The 24,146-nt window shown below is 37.6% G+C and overlaps 1 protein-coding gene across 5 annotated transcripts in view; it reads right to left on the reverse strand.

Moving 5' to 3' along the window:
- Window positions 1-340: 340 nt before the first annotated feature.
- DTWD2 (DTW domain containing 2) overlaps window positions 341-24,146 on the reverse strand; it is an 85,743-nt gene continuing 61,937 nt past the window's right edge. For 2 of the 5 annotated variants that reach the window (XM_081321761.1, XM_081321763.1), the window contains 3 exons: window positions 16,197-16,286; window positions 10,391-10,519; window positions 341-4,564 (listed from right to left, as the gene is read on the reverse strand). In XM_081321761.1, the coding sequence (XP_081177887.1) occupies window positions 4,394-4,564; window positions 10,391-10,519; window positions 16,197-16,286 (390 nt within the window). In that variant the 3' untranslated portion in view covers window positions 341-4,393. Of the gene's footprint in view, window positions 4,565-8,688; window positions 8,742-10,390; window positions 10,520-16,196; window positions 16,287-21,553; window positions 21,885-24,146 lie in introns of those variants that run through there. The other 3 variants (XM_081321764.1, XM_081321762.1, XM_081321765.1) reach the window with 3 other exon arrangements.

The following is a 24,146-nucleotide window of genomic DNA, read 5'->3' on the forward strand; positions in this document are numbered from 1 at the left end:
TACAGGGTGACTTTCAACCCTTTCCAGGGTCCCCCAGCGGAACGAATTCAGACGCAAAAGACAGAGCTCATCTTCTTGCATCCGCAGCACCACGATGGCAAACAGTAAGTCCCATAATCTGACTATTTTTGAGGAACTGTGACTATACCGAATATGAAGTATTGCTAAGAAAATTGTTTTGAAAAATTAGGAAAGTACCATTATTCTTGATACTAAGGTTTAGATTCAAGAGAGGTGTAATTTCTATTTTTAAAAAGGCAATTTTATCCAAAGTATTATAAAAACTGATGAAATGTATTTTCCTTTGGTACAGGCTTTATTACATTTTACAACAGCTGAATATTTTCATTGTTTTTAACATATTAAGGTTTAATGGATACATGATATCTAAAGATAGTTTGCAATCCTCAAGAGTTATAAACAGCTTTGGTCAGTTTACCATTGCTTTTACCTAGGATTGTTGTTTTTTAAAAATGTTTTTCTATTTTTATGTAAGTTTTTATAAATCATTTGTGTGTGTCAATATGCGTCTCTATAAAGGGACATAGTGATTAAATAGAATGTTGGAATTTAAAATACATGTAACACTCAATTTTAAAAAGCACATTAAAAATATGTTTCTCAAATTATCAAGTAGTCTTTGTTAGAGGGATATTTAAAAGGCCATTTAAAAAAAAAACCAGCAGGAAACTTTTTCTTGGCTAAGTGCCACTTTATTCTTTTCCAAACAGGGCATGTGGCGGTGATGGAATCAAATACAGCAGAACTGACATTTTCATTCTTTTCTTATATTCCAGATTTCTGAATGTTTAGAAAGGTTGATCCTTCAGTGATAGATATCAACTCCCAGCACTACTTGGATATACCAGAGACTGCATTGGTAACCTTTCTTAAGCAAAACTTCTGTTCTGTTATGATTGTTCTCCATAGTAGAACCATCCAATCCATGTGTCAACCTCCAGGTTAAGTATCCAAATAAAAATCCAGGATTATTTTCATTTCTGAAAAACTTACTGTTTATTGAATACATGGCCTGGTAAAAGCAAGGTACAAATAACTCTACAATCCCAAGGCATCAGACCATAGCATATAACAATGACTTTCCCAGCCAACCCCCACCCCGGATGTCCATGTAGCTCATGTAAACATGTTCTCTTTGTTATGGGACCTGTCTGCTATCTTCTTCACACCTGCTAAAATGTCCTTGAAAGGGTTCTATACTGCTGACTTTCAGCAACCTTCCATAGAACTGGTGTGGTTTCATTTCTCTAACTAATCCATTTGAAAATACCTCCCCCCCTTATTCTAATGGCAAGGTGAAAACAGAGAGGCAAGTACGGTAGCTGCCAAATTTTCATTCTTGACACCATGTCTTTAGAGAAATAAAGAAGCAATTGGATTTTCCAAGCATGAGGTAAAGAGGTTTTTCTTAAACAATTCAACACTGCCAAATGTGGAAATCACCCTTAACTCTATAAAGATTTGCTTTGTTCCTCTCTATTCATGTCAAGTTACCACTTGCAACCACTACATGTTAAGTGCACTCCCCTGAATTCCTTTTTAGAGCAAGTTACTTAAAATAGCTCTAATAGGTAGCATGCCAAAGTGCTTTTTAAGAATGTACGCTGTGCCTCCGCTTTTCTTTTGAGACCAAACCAATTAAAATTTAAAACTGAGCATTAGTTCTTATCATGCATTTTACATAGTTGTTTTGGTTCCAACATAATTTTACGTTGGAATTCCTGGGTCATTCAGCATTTGCTTCTGCCTTTTCTGAATAATGCATTAGATATTTTCAGGTAGAAATCAGCAATATTAAGAAGAGCTATCCTGCAGAAAAATTTTGTAAACATATATTTTGTGCCCTAAACTCTTTAATCAAGCACTCTTGTTCAAGGAAATGACAATTTTCTTGTTTAAAACACACAGCCACATATATCATGCAAAAGGCATTTATTTATATCTATTATTTGCCGCAAATCAGAAGAGGCTCTCTGAATCCATATGAAGAATAGTTTGGTTTGTTTTTCTAATGTTCCTGACAAAACGGTTCTGCTAGAATAAGAGACTAGTATTATTATATTGTCCTTATTGGATGAACTTCAATTTAAATTTGATGTTTAATACTTTGAACTCTAATTCTCAGTCATATGAGCTGGGCAATGCTGCAGCAGGGATTTAATAAGACAGACTGGCACGCAAGACCAGTTTTATTACAGGACAAGTGCAGAAAATTTTGATCCCTTGTAGATAAATTTCTTCACCAAATCCCTAAAAACATAACCATTCCTTAAAATATACATAATCACATCCATATACATAATATTTTTTAAAAAAATCTTGAATGGAATTTAGTGACATACATTATGATTTATCAAGATGGAGATATTAGCAACTTTTCCACAAAAAAGAGCTTTAAAAGATTGAAAACAAAGTGTAATATGCAACATGGAAATCACAAAACCAATGTGACTGGAATAATTTTATCTCTACTGACTTAAGTTCTGAATTTGCTTTTACTGGCAGCTCAATATAGACAGGTATCACAGCTTGTCTTCATGTATTAATAGTATGCTAAATATACTACTAAAATTTTATTTTAAAAGATCCAATAACACTCAAGAAGATCAGCTGCTTCATATTGTCTTATATGAACCAAATGCCTGCAAATCTATTCTGATTTTTGAAATATTAAAATGTATGATTAATGTCATTGGTCAGTCCCAAGAATGTTAGGGTTTCTAATAATTTGGGAGCAGTAAATATATTTGAACTTCTGAAAACAATGGTTTTTCTCACAAAATGGTTTGTTAGAAAACATAATTAGCAGACGGCAAACTCGTGAGGCCATGCCATGCCATGCTTACACCTTTTTTTTTCCAGGAGAGGTAGGCAAACTTGCAAGCACTGGACTGCAGCCACCACTATTTTTAATTTCTTGCAATGCCTACACTTCATTTATTGGGACCAGCAATTGGTGCTTTGAAGCAGCTCATATTCTCGTTTAATTTTTTTTTAAGTTAAAAAAGTATAAATCAAAATCAGGTGAAATTAGTACTTGACAGGTGCCAGTGGAAACATCTGTGAGAATGGGGGCTACCTTGGTGACCTAGAGTTTCAACTACAGAAATATTTAATATAATATAAATATTTGCTGCAATTATAATGAATACCTTCCCTAACCTTGTGGATAGACTGCTTGGAGGTTTATTGGTGATGCCAATCATTCATCTACTGTGAAAGAGCTTGGGGTTAAACTTACAAGTCTGAAGAAAAATGCTGATTGGCTGGAACTTGCAAAATTCTGATGTTCCAAGATGCTTATTAGTTGCTCACTTCTAAGGTACAAAAATTTGTCTTTCTTTAAGAAAATTAAATATTCTTACAAAAAAGTAGTCTTTATGATAATGAAGACAAGTGTCAGGATAAAATAATGTATGCAGTACTGAGTCTGAAATAAGAAATGATACTATTCTCATCAATACAAACAATGCCTAATTGCTAGTGACTTTCCAGTTATCCGTTTCATGTAGGTCTCTATACAATAGCAATGTTCTCTGTCCAAATTAGCAGTTTTTACTTGCAATTTATAATTTCAGAAATAATGATTTCATTTCTGTCTATAAAAACTACATGGATAGATATATAATATTGACTCAAGGCATTATTTTTTATTTTCTTAGTCTTTAATTTATGTTACAATAGTTCTTAAATTGGATAAAAATGCACTATTCATATAAAAATATAACCTTTTGACATAAATGTAACAATACCACCAAGGAAAAGTAGAATGCAATCACCATAATAAAATTTATGCTTTCGTGCCATAGTCTGTTTGCAATGTCACAGAAAAAGTAGACCGTTTCATACTCTTTATTTGCTTTGTTGTTTTAAGATTGGAATGTCTACTTTTTTGCCAGGCATTAATGACATAGGAAAACTTGTCCCAAAATACACTTATTTGAAAACAGGTTTGTTAACTGTTAAAAAAGCAGGAATTCTGGATTCTTATGTCTACTAGGATTTCTATGACTTACAGTACTAATATCCACTTCCATATCAATATTTATATTACATTATGTCCACCACAGTAAAAAAATAAGGGAAAAAACATTGAAATTATAGTTTAATTTAAGTCAAAATGATAACACTTAAGAAAATGTATATTCTTTCTTGCTTCTTCTTCTTCATTATCATTATCATGAAAAATTCAAGCACAAATTCAAAAAGCTTCCCAGGCATTTTGCTTTTGTATCACTCTTGAATTCTGGGCAGGGAGCCACGTGAATGTGTTTCATTTTAGGAGATTTTTATTTGGATCAAATCCATAATCAACTCCATTTCATTAGCTAAAAAGAATAAAAATCTTTAATAATAAATCTATATGACGTTCCTAAATTTTAACATTATTCACTAAAAGTTCCATTCTCCTGAGCTTGCGTTTATTTTTTGGCATTGGTTTGTCATATAAACCATTTTTAAGAAGATGCTCCTTGCTGTGATGGACTTGGGCACCATGCTGGATCTGGAAAGCACAAAGAGCTTGAAGAGGACGAAGTACAGTCTGGTTAGAAAGACAAAAAAAGAAAAGAAAACTTAGAGCTAGACATCCATTACCTAGGCCTGAAGTGAAATAAATACCTTGCTTCTGCAGTTATTTGGAAGTGATATTAATCTATAAATAAATTTGCTTGAGGCTGTGGAATATATATCCCTGGGTTTTTTTTTAAAGCCAGTAAAGCAATTGGTGGAGCAGTGGGCTAATGCCTCCTTAAGTAACACCAGCTGCCTGCAATTAGTGCAGGTTCGCATCCCACCAGGCTCAAGGTTGACTCAGCCTTCCATCCTTCCGAGGTAGGTAAAATGAGGACCCAGATTGTTGGGGGCAATTAAGCTGACTTTGTAATAATGCCACTTGGGGTGTGTGTGAAAGCCCTAATAAGCAGGCATATACATAGAATGAAGGCTACTGCTAAGCTTGTAAGCCGCCCTGAGTCTTCGGAGAAGAGCGGGATATAAATGGAATTAAAATAAAAATAAATAAAATATTTGGTTGGCATTAGTTATTATGGCTTTGCAAAGTCAAAAATTAATGTAGATATAAAAAACATTAGGTACAAAGTACCATATTAAGAATATGGAATACCGTATATACTTGAGTATAAGCCGACTCGAGTATAAGCTGAGACCCCCAATTTCACCCCCAAAAACTGGAAAAAGTTATTGACTCGAGTATAAGCCGATCCGCCGTTCTGCAAGCCTCCGCCGCCGGCGGAGGCTGGATCCGCGCTCTGTAAGCCTCTGCCGCCAGCAGAGGCTCGATCCGCCATTTTGCAAGCCTGAATACACAGGAATACCCTGTGTGGCTGCGGCTCTCGGGGAAGCCCTGGCTGTCCGCTTCCTCGCTCCACGCTGCCATTCGGGGCCCGCGCGTTCCCCGGGCAAATCGCGGCGCCCAGCAGGCGAGGAAACACGCCCGCTCCAGTCGCCCCCCCATCCCTCAGGAGACGCGAAGCAAGTGACCGCCCGGAGCTTACCGAGGACTTGCGCGCGGCCGAGGCTTCGGTGCTTCCAGGATCGCGCGCACCTCTCCCAAGCCGCCGCCGTCCGGAGACCTGCCGAAGTTTGGGAAGGTTTGGGGAGGCGCGCACCTCCCCAAACCTCGGCAGGTCTCCGGACCTCCGCGCCCTGCCTGCCTGCTTCTTTCCGCAGCGGAAAGAAGCAGGCAGGCAGGGCGCGGAGGTCCGGAGACCTGCCGACGTTTGGGGAGGTGCGCGCGCACCTCCCCAAACCTCCCCAAACTTCGGCAGGTCTCCGGACGGCGGCGGCTTGGGAGAGGTGTGCGCGATCCCGGAAGCACCGAAGCCTCGGCCGCGCACAAGTCCTCGGTAAGTTTTTTTGTTGACTGGAGTATAAGCCGAAGTGGAATTTTTCAGCCCAAAAAGTGGGCTGAAAAATTCGGCTTATACTCAAGTATATACGGTAAATATAAATATGGGCTGTGCCTGAAAATACCTCATTGCTTTTGGTATAGGAAAATATTTTAAGAAAAGAAACAGTGGACAAAGAGTACTGATTAACATATCAAGATTTATCAGTACAGGAAAATGGAAAAATGAAGATAATGCCATGAGAACAACTGAATTAATTTTCAAAGGTTTTCATCTGCCCATTTAATATAGTAAAATATTACTGGAATTGAGCAATAGAAAATGAAATTTGAACTGAATTATATAGAAATGATGAACATGTGACTGTAAAATGTATAAAGCTTCATTAAGATTTGAACGGAAAAGGAACAGGTTAAATGAGAGACTGAGCATCACACTGTATACAGGTTTTGGACTCAGACTAAGAACAGGAAGACTTAGGTTCTGGTGCATACTCAGCCACAGAACCTCACTGGGTGACTTTGGGTCAGGGACAAAGATAGCAGGATGGATCATTTGCCACAACAACCTTGACCACCTCAATGAAAAGCAGAATATCAATTTAATGAATAATAAAAATAAAAAATATTCTATGTGGTGATATGATAAAGGACTGGATTGATTTCTATTTCTGTGAACTCTCTAAACTTTTATAACTTTTCCAGTTTCATTATGACATGACAGATACAACTTCCAAAACTTCAAGGATAGCCATTGTTTTGTTTTTTTGCTACATAGTAAACTTATGTTTTTCAGCATATTACTTATATTCTAATGTACTATTTAAAGAGTTTCATAAAGCTTTTTCAGTCTATTTGGTCTAAAAGTTAGCAATAAGGAATAAGCTTTATATTAAAAATCATCTCTGGGAGAATTTCTGGCAAAGCTGACAGCCATTTCAAGTGACATGTCCAAAAGGCAAAGTGCATGGAAAGCATTTTAGCATTTTGACAGAGTCTTCCATCACAAAGCAGTGGGATCTCTTACAAAACAAAGGTTAATGTCTTATTGTTCTTCCTTGACCTAGTAAAATAAGCTTAACCTCTAGGGATATCATGTGCCAAATTCTTGTAATGTCATTTGGCAATTTTAAGTAGATTGAAATAGCTCCTATGGTAAATGTTTTGACATAATATATACTTTTTAATCTCATATAAATATCTACATATGGGAGTGGGCTTACAGATACATTTTAATCTTCATGCTGATTACCAAGTTTTCTTAGGTCATTTTGAAAAATAACTTGTGAAGCAATTATTTTGCATGTAGGACTATTAATCACTTAATTGAAATAAGATTATGAGCATTCTATAACAATGGTAGCAAGTGAAAATCTGGTTAACAGAACAGACTGAAAAATAGATAGAAGCAGGGGTAGAAGAAGGTAAAAATAGAACTTTCAATAATTCCATATTATACAGACAACCCAGACCCCACATTGTATTCATGTTTCATGTACTATTTTTCATGATTATGTGTGATATGTGGATTTTCATCACAATATTTTTGAGACCTATTTCAAGATAGAGCAACAATATCTGTCCATCATCAGTTCCCTCAGCAATAATGAGACAGCCAATTTAATTTTTACAGAGTGTGAGGTTATTAGGGAGACAAAACAAAATGGGATTTGAGATCCATTTTTCAATTTAGGAAGGTTAATCAGCTGCTATGGGAAAGGTGATGGTAGAAGACAGCATTATTCAGCAGCTTTCCATCCTAGCCAATACCTATTGTCATGGTTCCAATAGATGAGACCAGGAAAAAAAAAGCAGAAATCCAAGGCAAAAGGTTTCCTTAAAGAACATATTTATTGGCTACAAAGTATCGCCACGGTCAAAAGTGAAACCAAGACTGAAGTTCCCTCCCCACTGTTACAAAGTTTCAAAGTTGATCTTCCCACCCCAAAGCATGTCATAAATCACATTCCCCAATAAACTACTTTGGCAGGCTTTCTAACAGAAAGCTCAGTCCGCCAAAACCCAAGCAGCAATGACCTTGGTTCCCACAGGACAGCTTATTGTTTTGTCTAACCGCAAAAGCACACATCCCCCCCTGCCAACTGTGACAACTGAAAATGAAGTTGCAGCGTTGACACCTACTCTTTCTATCTTCTTTCCTTTTTTGATCACAAACATGGTCTATTGTTTCTAAAAGGATTGCCATATTCTTGTCCTTTAATTTTATACCAAACGTCTTCCTCATATCAAGAATCCTCTACTCTTCTTTGAAAAGAAGACTATAGCCATTCAGAACAGTCAGTGTTGGTTTTACTCAAAACTGAGCGTGGCTATGTGAAGGAAAAAATATCCCAAGCTACACGTGGGATGTAAATTGCAACTCCATCAAATATTCAAAAATATTCCTTTACAATGCTCACATATTGATTTTCTTATGTCATGGTAAAGGAAGGCTATATGTTTTTCTTTTTCCCCCTTTTTTAATTTCTTCTTATAAACTCCCTTTGCATTTATATGATGAAAGGACTAGTTTCTAAGTCTTGTCATAATTGTTGGTTACACAGCAGTTACACAAGGAACTGCAGTCACAGCTTTGAGTTAGGAGATTAATGACACTAAAATAACAGCAAGAAGGAAAAGTTATGAAAGAAAGGGGTGATTAAGAATCAAAGGAGGCACAGGAGGACACCACAATTTCAAATACAATTTTTGGAAGCCTTGGTAAGTAAGAGGGACATATTTCTGAATAAAGTAATAAGATTAGGTTGTTGCTACATGGTTGTAAATCTTATACCTACCTCATTTCTCTCCTTCCTCTTATATCTGTTCACCTACCAAGCTTAAACTAATGCTGTACATGGAGGAAAAAAAATGCATTTTTGCTAAACTTAACTTGGTAATGTCCCACAAATGTATGATCAAATGACAGCTATACAATGCATTTAATGAAGCAATATCTTACTTTTAACATATATTTCTATATTTATGCAAACCTGCATATCCACGTTATATAGATTAAAAGGTGAAAATTCAACATTTCTCAAGTTATAATGGCAACTGGAATGGAAATTTCCATTGCTAAGTAATGCAGTTGTAAAGTGTGACATCACATGATTGTATCACTTATTGATAGCAGTCTTGGCAGTCCCAGTTGCTATCATGTCCAAGACATGTGGAATCTTAAGGGGGAAGTGATATTGGTCCCAGCTATGTGAGAGACATGAACTGGTAGAGACAAGCAATAAGAGGGCCAACACAGGCTGGCCATAAGTTGGGGAAGGTCTTGGGAGGCCTGATGGAGGCCATGAGTAGAGGGGTGCTGCAGGTGGAAGTGACTTACTGGAGTAACCTGAGAGCTTCCCCACCAGCTTCCTCATTGACTTATGTGGGAAGCCAGCAGGGAAGGACACAAATGGCAATCATATGACCACAGATGACTGTAATGAAGTTGTGAGTTGAGGTCCCAAGTACCCAGATCACAATCATGTGACTGTGGGGCTTCTGCAATGTTTATTAGGAATCGGTCTCAGTCCATTTGTCACCATAACTTTGGTCATAATCCAGTGCCACCATAACTTTGATAATTGCTGAACAAATGCAAGCAAAGTTATGCAATAAAACCAACAAATCAAGTGTCTTACTAATCTCATTTGCTTGGTACAAAGGCACTGTTAAGCTCGAAGCACGCATGCGAGGTTGCCATCATTATCACTTCTCAGTTTGCCAATGAACTAGGGGGGAGACAGGAGAATGGAATGCAAGCTCTAGACAACAAGTAATCCGCCCCATGTGAACCAAGGACATTTCAGCAGGTATTTGCAAACCCACAGACACTTTCTCATAACAATTTGGGACTCGAATGGACCATGTGACCTGCACTAATAGGGGGAGGGAGAATTCTATATTTTAATTATAATGGTTTGCATGGAATTAATCAGAGCTGGTTTTTGCTTCATTTGTACTCAATGATGTACTCAATATAGTTTTGCATTAATGGTGCTTTCTTGGTTGGGTTCGTTAGTCGGAACCTTGACAGACACATTATTGACTCTTTCTTTGAAATATTTCCAAATTCTCCTTTATTTCATTAGCCACTCCCAAGCACCCACCCACAGACCTCATTTAGCTAACAAAATGACAGTGAAAACCAAGGAAATTGATTTTACATGCTTTGTGCCACAGTGGAGCAACAGTACACAATGTTGAAAAAGAAGCTTTCTGAATGCCTATCAAAGAAGTGGTATGAAGCATATGAAAAGAACTGGCAAAATTAATGTAAGAATAAGGGGGTAGAAAAAAAGAAACTTAAGAGAATGATATTTCTTTCTGCCAGGTTTTCTAAACTTAACGTATTACAGATCTTAATTAGGAAGATTTAAGAAAAGATAAGAGTAAAAAAACCTGAACTGTGGCCAGTAAAACAACCTGTTGTTTTTTTTAAAAGCATAGCTTGCATTTGATAATTCCATTAGCGGAGCACATGACTTTAAAATTACCTACCTCTTTAATTGCATCATTTTTTTCCATAATGGTTAGAGCAATAGCTGCACATTCAAGTGTGGACAAGCATGTATTTGTGGGCTGGGTACGAATTATGTACTGACTTGAAAAGCTGGTTTTCAATTGTACCTGAAAACAGTAATTTCAGATTAAAGAAATAGATAATTAAAACACAGTGTACTCTTGTTTCTAAAATATTTCCTTTAATTATATAAGATTTTAGTTTTTAGTAATAATCATTAGCAAATGTTGTAATGACACATGTATTTAATACAAGGATTTGCAATAAATTAACAATATTTTTATATTTATTAAAAATAAGGAAAACAACCTCTAAAATTTTTACCACCAAGGCAAAAACAAACCTAAAGTAGGACTGCATTAGCATAATAATGTCTGTACGGATAGACCTATAAAGAGACTGTAGTTCAAACTGCTATATGATTATTGAATTGGATCGAGCATTGGTGGAACGAAACTGAACAAATTGGAGGGTAGGGAAAGTAAAGTGATTTCTGCTGATTGCCTTCCTATCAAGAGACACTTATACCCATAAAAATATTTTGATGAACGGTGCAGTGCTCCAGAATGTAGTACCAGCTTTGCAGGGAAAAAATTCCTACATAATCATCAATTTCAGTTATAGCTTTTACAGAGCACATTTTTTGCAAATGGACCAACAGAATATACAATGAATGTTTAGCTTGCTCACACTACAATTTTACAGCTAGTAGTAAGATATATAAAAGTAACAGATTATTCTGAGAACAAAATATTTATTTTTGCAAAATGGAACAGACTGTCAATCTTCATATTAAATTTATATTACAAAGGAGCTTATTGCCTAATGAGTCATTAAATATTACATCTGCTTATTATGCTCAATAGTTCACTGTACAGTATCAAATATGTCTACCCAATGGCAGCTATGCATGAAAGACATTTTTAACAGTTAATTACTTATCTGGAGAGTCCTTAATCATGTTTCATTGTAATCTGAAACATAGTTGTCAAGAGTTTACATTCCACAACTGAATAGGGCTTCTTTACAAAGTTTTCACTAACATCAAAGAAAACACCACACAACTAAAAAGCAATATACAAGTGAATGTAAATGATGGCAACTACTCCTTAACTATTATTAATAAACATATTTCCATGTTAATTAAAATCATAACACAATATTAATATTTCATAGTCTTCTATATTCCCACCATGACCAACATATTCTCAGTCTCTTCTCTACAAATAGTATTTAGGTAGAATATAAAAAATCAGAGTTGATACACTGGATTTCTCTAGCTTGAATGTAGTTAACTCTTATTTCTGTACAATGTTATTATAATTGGACATTTTTTAAAAATGTGACAAAGAAAATTTGAAATGTTTTTTCTAATCCTGCTTATCTACAACTTTATTTCAAGATCATATGGACAGAGCTTAGAAAGAGACTGTTCTAACAACCTTCTTAGTATTAGATGAATTCACTATCAGTATTAGGCTTTTATGTATTTGCATTTCTAGTCCATCAACTCTTAAAAGTCCAAAGAGCAAGATATTCAAACTGAAAAGACAAAAGCAGAAACTAAAACTTTAAAGTAATATAACATCATAAATTATTCCTAAATGTTTTCATTTTTTATCTATACATGCAATGATAACTAAACATCAACAAGAAGAAAATAGAAGAGGGGAAAAAAAACTTGCAAAATCCAAGCAAATATTCTTTATCTAGTTTGGGAGTATATTTTGCTATTTTAATTACGTGAACTTTAGAGATATAAAACTATACACATCTGTATTTAGAAGAGAATATATGTAGCTCAGGGTTGAACTGTGAGGTCCTTGGTGTTCTCTGGGCTTGGTTGTTTGCTTACAAACACGCTGTTACCAGAGTAAGTAACATCTACAACTCTAGAAATGAAGACACTACCTAGTCTGGTAACAGAGCATCTACAAACAACCAAGCTCAGAGAGAGCATCAAAGACTTTACATTTGTTGTTATATTTTTATTTTAAAAAGATGTCTCTCTACATGAAAGCCATACCTTAGGATAGATTTTTAATATTGTGTTTTTGTTTTGTTTTGAACTGTTGTAAATTTCCCAGAGTCGTGTATTTAAAATGAGAGACTATATAAATTAAAATCATAAATTATTCCGTAGATAAAAGAATTACACTCAGTAAATATATAAATAATTGCTGATGCATTCTGATTGTTTTTACCTTATCTTTACAATTTATTTTCTTTATGGGCCTCTAATTTCATTTTTTTCATCATAACAGAGTTATGCAATATCTTCTGTTAAAATTTTAATAAGATTTTTTAAAAATGAGCAATAAAATAAGGTAAATAAAATGAATGGGCATACTAGTAGTACTGAAAGGGAGTGCAAAAATAGAGAAATGAAGAGTCCCAGAACTGTACGGAAAAGAATTTGCAGCTTTCCTGAGCTGGTATGAAATAATAAATAGTACCCCTACCCTACATGTAATCCAAATCTTTTTTAAAAACGCTATGCATAGCAAAAAAAAATCCACTTGCTGCTGAATAAAGTCCCATCAGTTACTTCCTTGATGGAAAAAGAAATGCACAGCTAAACTGTCAGCTCACTTTTGAAAATTACATCAAGAATATAAATAAATTAGTCAATTGAAACATACTGGCTTTAATTTAAAATGACAGTTTAAGAGCCTCATGTTTTTATATTCTACAGGGAATAGCTGCCATGCAACTGTAAGGAACAGATAGTCAGAAAAAGTAAATTGATGTCAGAAAACTTTTGTTCTTTATGTTCTTATGCATCCATATGCCTATGTAATCTTGCTACCACTGCATGATATATTTACAGAAATGTTAGAGTGCATTTCAATGACCACAAAGAAAGCTTTTATTAAATTACTATTTTCACTTTGGTCATAAATACAGTTTTCCATACTTTATGGTTGTTCTCAAAGTAAAGAAACTCATTTTTTTCTTATCTTATTAAATGCATGGCTAGATGCTGGCAGAGTTAGAGAAAGTGCTGGGTTAGAATTTGGCACACTCCATAGAAAGATCAAGAAAAACCAATCTGTCCAAAATTATGTTATTGGATGTCTCTGGAAAACAGAATGTTTTGTTCCTATATATAGATATATATAACAAATTATTCATGTGGCACATTACACACACACACACACACACACACACACACACACACACACACACACACACACAGATGCTTTATTTAAACTAAATCTGTATATTGGTGACTGCATGACCTCTGTATATATGCCATATGCTGAATCAATGAATACATTTTGGATGCATTCTGTAAGTGCCCATTTGACATACTTCGTTGTCAAATAGGTTGTCTTACGATACAGCATTTTACCCCGTTAGTGGTAATGGGAACGAGAGTTTTTAATAACAAAGAGATGTTATAGCATATGTCAAGAATGGGCTCTCTCTTTTTTTTTATTTGGTCTTACAACTTCTTGCCTATGCTATAAGAAATTACAGAACCATTAATGTCGTTATAACAGTGAGAGAACTGTATCATATATTTTTAAGTACAGATGAGACTGGGAATTTAAAAAAATTACAGAAAACAATAACTTGGCAAACCATATCTATGTTGCTGCTAAGAAAACAAGCATGTGATGTCTCTGTAGCCATCAAGAACTGAGTTTGACTCAAGGGATTTATTTTAAAGATTTGCTTTCCCTTTAGGGCTTACTGCACTTTCTAGAGTAGGCTATTTAAGTCTTGCAGCTGAAATAGCTATATAAAATGAGAGAGAAAGAGAACAGCATTCTCACATTCTCCATGAGGAATATCTGGACTCTCACTATTCTGTCAATAATTTAGTCTCCATATTTCTGGGACACCAACTGCCATTCAAACTCTCTCATTTTAAGACATTAGCAAACTTTAACTTGTAAAATGCTAATTTTAATAAGAAATATTGCTATTAGAAAAGAATTAAACTGAATAGCTGTTGTACTTGAGAATGTTAAAATACCAAGATAGTAAAATAAAATTAACATTTTAAATCTCTGTTCATATATTAAAAAAACAGAGAACTCTTGAAAAGACTTGTATTACCTTTTTGCTCGGTGTATAGTCTGAAATGGATGTCAGGCAACCAATCAATATTTTATGCAGTGCTATTCTTTCAATAATTAATTGAAAAGAAAAGTGCAGCACGAAAATGTAGGTACTGAGCAGAATAAGGATTTCAAGACTGGGTCATGAAATGAAAAGGGGGGCGAAAGATTTATACGATCTGAAGAGAAACCAGAGTATGAAATGAAGAAAGAAATGTTATAATGTACATTGCAAATACCATTTAACTTAAATTAATTATAAATATCAGAAACACTCTAAGACAAAAGCCTCACTGAAGTGTTTGGAAGGCTACTAATTCCCTGCATTTTCATTTCTTTTGTTAATGGCACTGGATATCTCCTGAACTATGAAAGAAAAATATCATGCAATAACCACATATGCACACATATACACATACCTGTAAGATCAATCAACAAGACCTTAAAAGGCTCAGAGTACCAATTAAAAATACAACTACATATTTTAATTGAAATAAAACAATTGGATTTAAAAATGTATAAATAATATATTCTGAGCGTGAAAGAACCAACTTGGTAATGGCAAAGGTGAAATCCAGATGAGAACCCCAATTTATAAGCTAGAAGTAGATAAAAAGGGGAGGAGTGTTCCATGCTCTGCTGTAATAAACCGTATGATAGGGTTGACCGGATTCTAGGTTAGTTTAAACCTAGCTATGCTTCAAGGAAGTCTCTTGCTTATTGCCTTCAGAAACAGTTGTTGGATCTGGAATAGAAAAATTACAGTGTAGACCTTCTTCTAAAATAAATAGTACTGTTTAGAATTTCAATTTTTCGGCACAGAATTATTCCCTAACCTTACCATTTTCTATTTTAAACAGCCACTTCACCTAATTCAATTGCTACAGAATTGAATCTTTATCAAATTATTTTTCCATAGGGTAATTACATTTCAATTTTATAAAATATAAAATATGAGATGGTATCAATGTAATTTTGTCAGATCTGCAAAGACTCAACAGAAGTCTTTGAATATAATTAATCAGTTTGGATTCATATTTAGTAGACTTAATATTCAATAAAAATCACTATTATGCAATCCACTACAAACACAATTGGGAATTATGTGACAAACCGTAAGAAGTTCAAAATGGAATATCAAGAAAGGATATAATAATACCTGCAGTGTTGAAAATGGAAAAGTTGGAATGGATGTAACCTACATAAATGTAAGTTCAATACGTATATACACCCATGTTCTCCTTTGAACATAGATGTCTACATAGCAGATTTTGTAGATGCCCTTATTTTATGGACAATATCAAAATGAAATAGACTAAATAATAGGAAATAGAAAATGAAATGCAGTCCAGTCAGTCACGAAACTTTCAAGAATACATAGTAGAACAGGCCATTGGTATTAAACACTTCTACAAAATAATGAAAGTGGCTGTACCAGCAAGATGGACTTGGCACAATATAAACATGAAATAAAATATAAGGAACACTTTTAATATGCTTAAATTCTGAGAAAATAAACTTAAGGAGTTATGAAGAGTGATAAGATGCTGTTAAAACCAGTGCAAAATATATATATTCTCAGATATTTATTTAATGATATTTGTAAGATGTTGCTCCCACACTGTTCAGAACAGCTTAATACATACAGAAAACACAAAACACAAAAATAATACAATCCTTTTATTAGTTGTTCCCATATTTTTCAAAATTTTACCTCATGAAAGAATTCTATGTGGATCACTCTGTAGGGGAGAGTTCTATACAGATTTTCAAAATAAGGTGTTTCACAAGAGAGGTGCCCAACCTGAAAAATGTGATCTCTTCTGATCTCATTTGGAAGAATTTCAAAGAAGAAAAGATTGTGGCTTTCAATCAAAGGTATCATGTATTATTAGATAACAATAATAATTTATTTCCTATGTTAATATCTCTGCAATGAAATCAATAAAGGTAACAGGAAAGAAATGAGAAACATTTTTCTCAATGTAATATGTCTAATTTAGCTGATGCTAGAAACAATAGTATGTTTTGTACACTCTTGAAAACTATTTTGAATCTATAACCATTTATTACAGCTAAACCACTTTAAATTAAACAATTGTTAAGAATGAAATATTCTTAATTTGCACTTTACTTTTACTGTTTGGAGTGTTGTGTGTTTTGAAAAATAGATTATTTAGAATCTAGTTATGTTGCACTTCAGTCTTTAAATAATTAACCTAGTATATACCGGTACATAACAATATATGATGTTTTCCATGGTGAGCTTAACATCAATAACAACATTTATTAAAAAGGTTAAAATAATTTCTGGTGGTATTATCTGTACATTAAAATTTTGTTTAGTCACAACCTTTCACTTTTCACATTCTGGACAAGCAGTGATCATGTATCCTAGCAAAAGATGTTACATATGTGCATAAGCTAAGTCAGTAGCATATGCCTTTTTAAAAATATCAAACATGCAAAGAAACAAAAATAAGCCCAAAATATCTGTATTACATCCAGAAATGCCAACTTTGCAACCAATATTTCTCATCCATAACTATGGCAGCCTAAGGATACCTGCATACATGCAAATGCTTCTCTGGGATCAGTAACGCAGCAGGGATTGCTTTTTCCTTCCAGTAACAGATTGCTGGGAAATACCAAACATGGCCTTGAGAATTCCAATGTTTGTTAGAAATTTTTCTGGATGTGGTTGGAAAGAGGCTGTTTGGCGCTGGAGACCACTGCCACGAGGAACACAGCTCTGGGTCGGGGTTCGGAGCAACTCCGGGTGGGGGCTCAGCACGCTGTGGCGTGGCAACTGCAGGGTGGGGAATCCCCACAGCGGCTGTGGGGAAGGAAATCCCTATGGCATGTGGCTCCGAGCCGCAGGGGCGCAGGTGCAAAGGACGGGCGGTGACGCCATAGCAAGACACCGGCATCGCTCCCAGTGACAGCACCTCTGAGTTCCGGCACCTTTTTTTTTCCAGAAAAAAAGCACTGGGTACAACAGGCAATAAACAATTTTTGATATAGAAAAACACCAGGCACAAATGATGTTCAGACTGAACCATATAAAAGTTCAGAAGAAATAGTTAAAGTTTTAAAACTTTTATGTCATAAATTATGGAATAACACTGTCTGGCCTAGAAGCTGAAAAAAAATAGTGTAAATTTTGGGGAACAGAAATAAAAGAGACTATAAATTAACAAACTGTTGCACTAATTCCTTATGCAAGTAAAGTTTTATTTACCAATTAGAGCTGTGCTAAATGAAGAGGAAGATTTCAAAAGAGACTGCTGAATATGAGATTTATATAGATAATACAAAATAGATAAGAGAAGGATCAAGAAGGAGAGGGAGAGTTGCCTTTGCATTATTGAATATAGCAAAGCCTCTCATTGCATAGATTTTGCCAGTGTTGAGAATATTTTAAAGCTAAAAGGCTGCCATATAAGAAGAATCAATCAATGAGGACAAATAAAATCTGATTACTCCTTTAAACAGCAAATAGATAGAAGTAGAATTCATACTAGAAAATAATTATCAAGCTTGACAAGATTGATGGAAATACAACAAGACAATACATAAAAGGACAGAATTCTGCCTTGGGCAAGGGTTTGCACGAGAAGACTTCCAAGGTCCCTTCCAGCCCTATGATTCTATGAGATATCGTTGAAAGAGCTATTATTGGAATCAGGTGAAGATGGTAAGCCTTGACCATGCAGTCATTGAGAGTCGAGTTGAGCAGCATGACTGTAACTGAATCCAGGAGTAAGCAAACCTTGGCTCTTCAGATTTTCTAATTCCCATTAAACTCATCCAGCACTGGCCAGTGTTTATGGAAGTTCAAAGTGTAAAAGGCTTCAACTTATTTAGCTCTGAAATAGGAACTGTGATCAATGTAGTAGAAATCTAATATGTGATTGGTGACATAAGCAAACTTCTGATATTCAGTTTATGAAAGGCAAGGTAGTACTTAGGCTTACTGGATTGTTTATTGTTGACTGATGTTATATTAGCCATTACCATATTTAGGTATATCCAACTAGTAGCTAGCAGAACAACAATTTGTAGTTGCTCTCAGAAAATCACTTTGATTTTTGTGAAGGAAAAATTAATTCAGTGACAGCATGAAGAGATAATATCTTTGCAAACAGAGAAAAAAAGGTAGAAATAAAGCTGATAAAATGTGACACTTGCAAGTGAAGATGTTGCAGATTTTCCAAGTATTTATGGCAGTGTTAGTAATAAATGGAAAAGATTGAGAATACTCACAATCAAGCAAATATAGCTAGAAATTTTGAATTTGCATATAAACCATTTTGCAGAGACTATATGAATATGAATGAAAAAGATGGAAATAATAAAGAACTAAGGTCTCTAATCCTATTGCATTTAACATAACAGTGAAGGGACTTTTGGATCCTGAAAAAGGCTATGGTACTATTTGCTAGGCTATACATACAGAATGTAATTAGAGTCAACTTAATATCAGATAGTATAAACTTGATGCAGAAACAGAAAAGGCCAAGAGATAATATACATAGCTTCGTGCATAGCCTTCTTCTTGTAATGTTGCCTGTCCTTGTAAGTTAAGTTTTCAATCTTGATATCAAGGTGAGGCTTTTCTGGGAAGAAAACAAAAACACATTTCCTTCTGAGTACTAATAGCTTGAGTAAAAATAAGAATTTCTGGGGAGAATATATGATTTGGATTACACAGTTCACCCATGCTTTGACTTTGTAAGCCAGTATCAGGGATTATATAGGTTTGTTACTTCAAACATCAGGTATTTTCTGGGGTTTGATTTGGGCTACATAGAATGGTAATGTGGCTGGTTATTGGAGAGTGATTTTGCTTTGTGTATGTATTTATGCTGCTCTTATATTACCGTATATACTTGAGTATAAGCCGAATTTTTCAGCCCACTTTTTGGGCTGAAAAATTCCACTTCGGCTTATACTCCAGTCAACAAAAAAACTTACTGAGGACTTGTGCGTGGCCGAGGCTTTGGAGCTTCCGGGATCGCGCTCACCTCTCCCAAGCCACCGCCGTCCGGAGACCTGCCGAAGTTTGGGGAGGTTTGGGGAGGTGCGCGCGCACCTCCCCAAACCTCCCCAAACGAAGCCGGGTCTCCGTTCCTCTGCGCCCTGCCTGCCTGCTTCTTTCCACAGCGGAAAGAAGCAGGCAGGCAGGGGGCGGAGGAACGGAGACCCGGCGACGTTTGGGGAGGTTTGGGCGCCTCTCCAAATATCCCCAAACGTCGCCGGGTCTCCGTTCCTCTGTGCTCTGCCTGCCTGCTTCTTTCCACAGCGGAAAGAAGCAGGCAGGCAGGGGGCGGAGGAACGGAGACCCGGCGACGTTTGGGGAGGTTTGGGCGCCTCTCCAAATATCCCCAAACGTCGCCGGGTCTCCGTTCCTCTGTGCCCTGCCTGCCTGCTTCTTTCCACAGCGGAAAGAAGCAGGCAGGCAGGGGGCGGAGGAACGGAGACCCGGCGACGTTTGGGGAGGTTTGGGCGCCTCTCCAAATATCCCCAAACGTCGCCGGGTCTCCGTTCCTCTGTGCCCTGCCTGCCTGCTTCTTTCCACAGCGGAAAGAAGCAGGCAGGCAGGGGGCGGAGGAACGGAGACCCGGCGACGTTTGGGGAGGTTTGGGCGCCTCTCCAAATATCCCCAAACGTCGCCGGGTCTCCGTTCCTCTGTGCCCTGCCTGCCTGCTTCTTTCCACAGCGGAAAGAAGCAGGCAGGCAGGGGGCGGAGGAACGGAGACCCGGCGACGTTTGGGGAGGTTTGGGCGCCTCTCCAAATATCCCCAAACGTCGCCGGGTCTCCGTTCCTCTGTGCCCTGCCTGCCTGCTTCTTTCCACAGCGGAAAGAAGCAGGCAGGCAGGGGGCGGAGGAACGGAGACCCGGCGACGTTTGGGGAGGTTTGGGCGCCTCTCCAAATATCCCCAAACGTCGCCGGGTCTCCGTTCCTCTGTGCCCTGCCTGCCTGCTTCTTTCCACAGCGGAAAGAAGCAGGCAGGCAGGGGGCGGAGGAACGGAGACCCGGCGACGTTTGGGGAGGTTTGGGCGCCTCTCCAAATATCCCCAAACGTCGCCGGGTCTCCGTTCCTCCGCCCCCTGCCTGCCTGCTTCTTTCCGCTGTGGAAAGAAGCAGGCAGGCAGGGCACAGAGGAACGGAGACCCGGCGACGTTTGGGGATATTTGGAGAGGCGCCCAAACCTCCCCAAACGTCGCCGGGTCTCCGTTCCTCCGCCCCCTGCCTGCCTGCTTCTTTCCGCTGTGGAAAGAAGCAGGCAGGCAGGGCACAGAGGAACGGAGACCCGGCGACGTTTGGGGATATTTGGAGAGGCGCCCAAACCTCCCCAAACGTCGCCGGGTCTCCGTTCCTCCGCCCCCTGCCTGCCTGCTTCTTTCCGCTGTGGAACGAAGCAGCCTGAACGAAGCAGGCTGCTTCTTTCCACTGCGGAACGAAGCAGCCTGCCTGCTTCTTTCCGCTGCGGAACGAAGCAGCCGGCGGCGGAGGCTTGCAGAACGGCGGATCGGCTTATACTCAAGTCACCAACTTTTTCCAGTTTTTGGGGGTGAAATTGGGGGTCTCGGCTTATACTCGAGTCGGCTTATACTCAAGTATATACGGTAAGTTTACGCTGTAAAATCAATCCTAGCTAAAACCTGACTTAGGGCTATTGTATCAAGGCTGCATAAAACAACTAGATAGGAACAAAAGTGCTGTCTTTTAATAATCAGCTTTTCTTTTTGGCAATCCAGATATAGGAGCCCTAGGTGAATACCTACTATATTAGTAAGATTACTCTAGGCCAGGAGTCTTCAAACTCGTCCCTTTCATGACTCATGGACTTCAACTCCCAGAATTCTTCAGCCAGAGTGCTCTAGGCAATCACCAAGCTGTTGGTTATTATGATAAACCTATGATGTCACTTAGCTTTAAGGCTGACTTATATATTAAACAGGAGGATTTAGGTATGTCAGCTTGAATAATAAATGAGATACAAAATATATAGTTTTAATAAACTATTTATTAATTGGCTGATTACAATAGTTTAACTGGCTGCCTAAATACTTAGCTAACTGAAGATTGTTGCTTAGAATAATCCTGACTGAAACACAGTCACAGCATATCATGTACAGATGATAATTATTTAAATACATTGCCTAGCCAGCTGCTTTGGTATAAACAAACTGAATTGGTATATGGAAATGTTGACAATCTAGTTGATTAGTCATACACTGAAATTAAATCTGGACAAGATATTGTATGCTTCTGGAAGTCACAATTTTCAGCTTCTGGCAATGAAATAGACTATGAAGATTTGGAGAGCAGATATTTGCAAAGCAGATGATAAGATGGAGGATCCTCAAAGAGGAATATGATGCAATTGTGTCCTATAAAATAATGAAGAGAAAAATAATGGTAGAAGGTGATTGCCTAATATAAAGAAATAAAACATACATGAAATATGGTCTGCTGAAAGCAAAAATCCAGGACATGACAGAACAATTTCCAATATTTAAATTTTAATGTCTAATAATTGAAAGAGAAAGCCAATTTAGTTTATTAGTTAAGGCAACATGCTAGAGCAGGCATGTCAAACTCGCAACATCATGTGACGTCGCACAACGTATCATGACTTTTTCCCCATTACCGGCAATGGGGAGGGCGCAGTTTCATCGTGATGCATCTGGCCCACGGGCCAGCAGTTTGACATGCCTGTGCTAGAGAGCAGATTATAAATTGCAGTTTCACCTTAGGCACAAGGCCAGCTGGATGACTTTAGCCCAGTCATTCTGTCTCAGCTCTAGGAATAAGGCAATGACAAACCACTTCAGAGAGTCTTGCCAAGAAAACTGCAGGGACCTATCAAAAGTCAGTGCTGCCTTGAAGGCACAAGAAATAAAAGTAGCTTGGAGTTTAACTGAGATCTGTGATTGTGCTTAAGCCTAAATGACCCCTAACTTATGCTGCCTGATACAGTTGTTAAACAAGCGCATGGGTCATTAAGTGGAGCACAAGGTGTCTCCAGTGTGAACGAGGCCCTGAGAAGCTTAGTGCAGACCCGTGCCCGTCTGTCTTGGTCCACCACCATCTGCTGAGATACCACATGCTCCATTTCCTTGGGTCCCTTTTTCCCCCACTGAAGCCCCAGAAGGCTTGGGCCTCCTTCCCTTACTCTGTGACCCATCCTGCATTACCTTTTGAAGATCTCCAGAGCTCCCAAGCTTTTCTGTAGCATTGTGCACACCGCATTAGGTAAGCAAAACTTAGGAATGGTTCACCCTGGTCCATGCAGCAGCCTTATGGAAGCAGCCATCATTTTGGCATGACCAGAAAGAATTACGGGCATGCTGAAAATGGTGTCTACTCCAGAAGATAGCATGCAGCCCAGGGATGTGTGGCCTGCCCTTCTTCCCCAACATGAAGTTCAGAGATCTTCAAAAGCATGTGATTGATGATGGGCACATGGGGAGTAGGCCGAAGGCCTGCTGGAACCCGGGGAGAGGGAGTGGGATGGAGAGGAGAGAGGCAAGAGGATGTTGTAGCATTCTGCAGTTGGACGCTACGGGTGAATGACCATGGGGAAGCTGCAGTTCCCATAACTTCAAAATGGGTTGTAAATAGCTTTTGGGAGGGGCTCTGTTGTGACTTCTAACAGATGCTAAGTGAATGGTCATTAACTGAAGACTACCTGTACTGGAAATACTGTGCTTTCTAGGAAGTATCTCGGTTGCTGGAATGTCTATTTAGTGAAAATATTGTAGCTCCATTTAGCTGGTAGAAGCAACATGGAATAAAATGCACAAAGCAAAAGATTATTTCCCCATTCTTTCTCTTCTTGGAGAACAATTTATACACCATGGTCTGATGCATTTATTTGCACCATAAATTGGCAGGAATAATCTGAGTGTTTGAATAGTAGCTGTGAAAAGAAAGGGACTTTCAATTCTTAGAATGTTGCTTGCTCTTGAGTTAAATCCATCCTTTAAACTGTCATCCAGAAATTCTCTCAGGCTGGAAGTAGAGAGTAAACATGGGATACTGCCTCCTGGCTCTAAATTGATGGTACAGTCACATGTCTCACGAGGAGGCAACACAGTTGCTTCCTCCTCCCCAAATAAATCCACAAAGTTTAAGCATTTTTCTGGCAATAAAGAGTTAATGAGCTGAGCAGGCGTAGAGCAACAATGACATGAAAGAATTACAAACAGTGTTGTTGACATTTTGGGCTTGGAAAATTGTTTCCAAGCACATCTAGATTTTGCATTTGGAGCCCATCAATCCTCTGCACAATGGGGCCTTGCAAATAAAAATACAGTGCTAGGAATTCTATGTAATTCTTACTTTGGTTTGCAAAGATATAGTGCATTGTAATGTAGGACCACTTACAGCACTTGCCCATAAAATGTTTCGATAAATGTTTTTTTTCTAGTGCCCTAACTTTTGCACTGCGCTATCACCTATGAAACTGGCTGTGTCGCCCAACTCTTTAAGTTATATTTCCAAGACTAAATTTGAACAAAGAATAACAGGAATGTATATTCCTGTTGTAGGCTGTATGAGGGCTCCTTTAATGAAACAGTAAAGAAATTCCTGTATCCAACATAGAAATGGTTTGTGTTTAAATTTCTGTTGTCAACCCCTTAAACATC

Source organism: Vipera berus (genome assembly GCF_964194415.1).
Source record: "Vipera berus genome assembly, chromosome: 2".
NCBI lineage: Eukaryota > Metazoa > Chordata > Lepidosauria > Squamata > Viperidae > Vipera > Vipera berus.